The sequence below is a fragment of the Alligator sinensis genome, unplaced genomic scaffold (assembly GCF_000455745.1).
Source record: "Alligator sinensis unplaced genomic scaffold, ASM45574v1 scaffold1318_2, whole genome shotgun sequence".
NCBI lineage: Eukaryota > Metazoa > Chordata > Crocodylia > Alligatoridae > Alligator > Alligator sinensis.
Window position 1 is genome coordinate 72,951 of NW_005843067.1, and position 1,874 is coordinate 74,824.

Here is a 1,874-nt window from a genome sequence, read left to right on the forward strand (position 1 = left end):
CCGCGCGTTAGAGGGGGGGGGGGGGGGGGGGGGGCGGGGGTGGAAATCACTCACCAGCTGGGTCTGGACTGGCAGCAGGGGCTGGAGGGAGAAGAGACAGAACTGTGAGACCCGGGGGCTTCGGGGAGCCATTGCTTGGACTCGCACGAGGGTCTCGCATGAATCCCTGTGGGGATTTGCACGAGGGTTTCATGAGGATTTGCACCAGTGAGGCGAGGCTCACTCCCGCACCACGGCTGGTATCTGCTCTTCTTAACGGGGACACCTGGGCGCTCTCCACCTCTGGGAGGGAAGTAGGGGCTGGTGGTCAGAGCAAGGGGGCTGGAGCCCGGACACCTGGCTCCTCTCCCCAGCTCTAGGAAGCGAGTAGGACCCGGTAGGAGCCCACACACCTGGGCGCTCTCCAGCTCTGAGAGGGGAGTGGGGTCTAGTGGTTAAAGCAGGGGGACTGGGAGCCCGGACACGGAGACGGGCCTCGACTCACCTGGGCAGTGGGGCAGGTGGCTTGACTGGCATCAAAGGGCTGCGAAGCAAGAGAGAGAAAGGGGGTGAGGGGCCAATTCACCAGCAGGTGCAAGGAGTAACGACTGATCACTGCAATGGAGCCTGGATGCCTGGGGTCTCTCCAGCTCTGGGCGCTGTGTGGGGCTGGGGTTTATGGACCCAAGGTTCCCCAGACAGCTGGGCTCGCCACCCTTGCTGATGGCTGAGCATCGTGGGATTGTGGAGAAGGGGGGCAGGGAAAGCAGGGGGCAGCTCCCGGCCAGGTCTCACATTGGTGGGCAGGAAGGCGATGGCCTTGATCCACGCGTCCCCGAAGACCCCCAGAGTGTTGATCCGGGCCAGGGGCAGGCGGTAGCGAAAGCACAGCAGGGGCTGGGAGTTCAGGCTCACCTGGAGGGAGAGAGGGGAGCGGGAGCCCGGAGTCCTCTCCAGCTCGGGGAGGGGAGCGGGGATGCCAGAGGGGTCCCTCACCTGCACATGGTCCTCCTGGAAGCGGAAGAGGAGCAGGACGGCGTCTCCGGGCCGCAGGGCAAGTCGAGACAGCCGCACGGCTCCCCGCCAGCGCCCGGCCTCCCGCACCGCACACACCAGCCGAGCTCGGGCCCCAAGCCGGAGGCAGAGGCCGACGGCCACGTCCGGCCTGGGCCGCAGGCTGCAGCCGCACTGGAAGTTCACGTGGAACCTGCCCGGAGGCGCCCGGACACCTGGGTTCCCCTCCCCAAGCACCCTCCGCTGGCCGCCAGGGTCCCACAGGCCTCCCTCCCCCTGCTCTAACCTGGGAACGTGGCTGCTGGAAAAGGTGGGGAAGGGACGCCTGGACCCGCCACAGCTCTGGGAGGGGAGTTGGGGGGAGTAGGAGCCCCGATGCCTGGGGTCCCTCCAGCGTGGGCCTGGGGTGTCGGGGTCCGTGGTTCCCCAGACGGGCTCTCCACCCCTGCGGGTGGCTGAGCACCCTCTGCAGCTCTGGGACGGGAGCAGGGCCTGGGGCTGAGGTCCTGACTCCTGGGTCTTCCCCAGCTTTGCGGAGGGACTGGGAGCCTGGGGGCTGGAGCAGCTGCCCAGACCAGCCCCAAGGCGCCAGGAACCGGGAGGGGGGACCCCGGAGCAGGGCAGAGCGGCTCCCGGGATAACTCCTGCTCCCTGCCCCCCCGCCTTTAACCCCGTCCTTACCGCTTTGCTCCAGCGGCCACCGTGCCCTGCAGCAGCACCACGCGCCGGGCCAGGCCCCCGAAGATGGTCGTGAGGTAGGGCAGGACCTGGAGGGGCGGGGAGAGGCCTCATGGGGCTGGAGCCCCGGACGCCTGGGCTCTCTCCAGCTCGGGGACACCGCACCCGGGCTGCCGCCAGCGCTGGGAGGGACCGGGCGGGGG

At 68.7% G+C, this 1,874-nt stretch overlaps 1 protein-coding gene across 1 annotated transcript in view; it reads right to left on the reverse strand.

Moving 5' to 3' along the window:
* LGALS12 (galectin 12) overlaps positions 1 to 1,874 on the reverse strand; it is a 4,315-nt gene that overhangs the window by 1,347 nt on the left and 1,094 nt on the right. The window contains exons 2-6 of the mRNA XM_014526514.2: positions 1,675 to 1,760; positions 976 to 1,186; positions 775 to 894; positions 485 to 523; positions 55 to 81 (exon numbers count right to left, since the gene is read on the reverse strand). Coding sequence (XP_014382000.1) covers positions 55 to 81; positions 485 to 523; positions 775 to 894; positions 976 to 1,186; positions 1,675 to 1,760 — 483 coding nt within the window. The remainder of the gene's footprint in view (positions 1 to 54; positions 82 to 484; positions 524 to 774; positions 895 to 975; positions 1,187 to 1,674; positions 1,761 to 1,874) is intronic.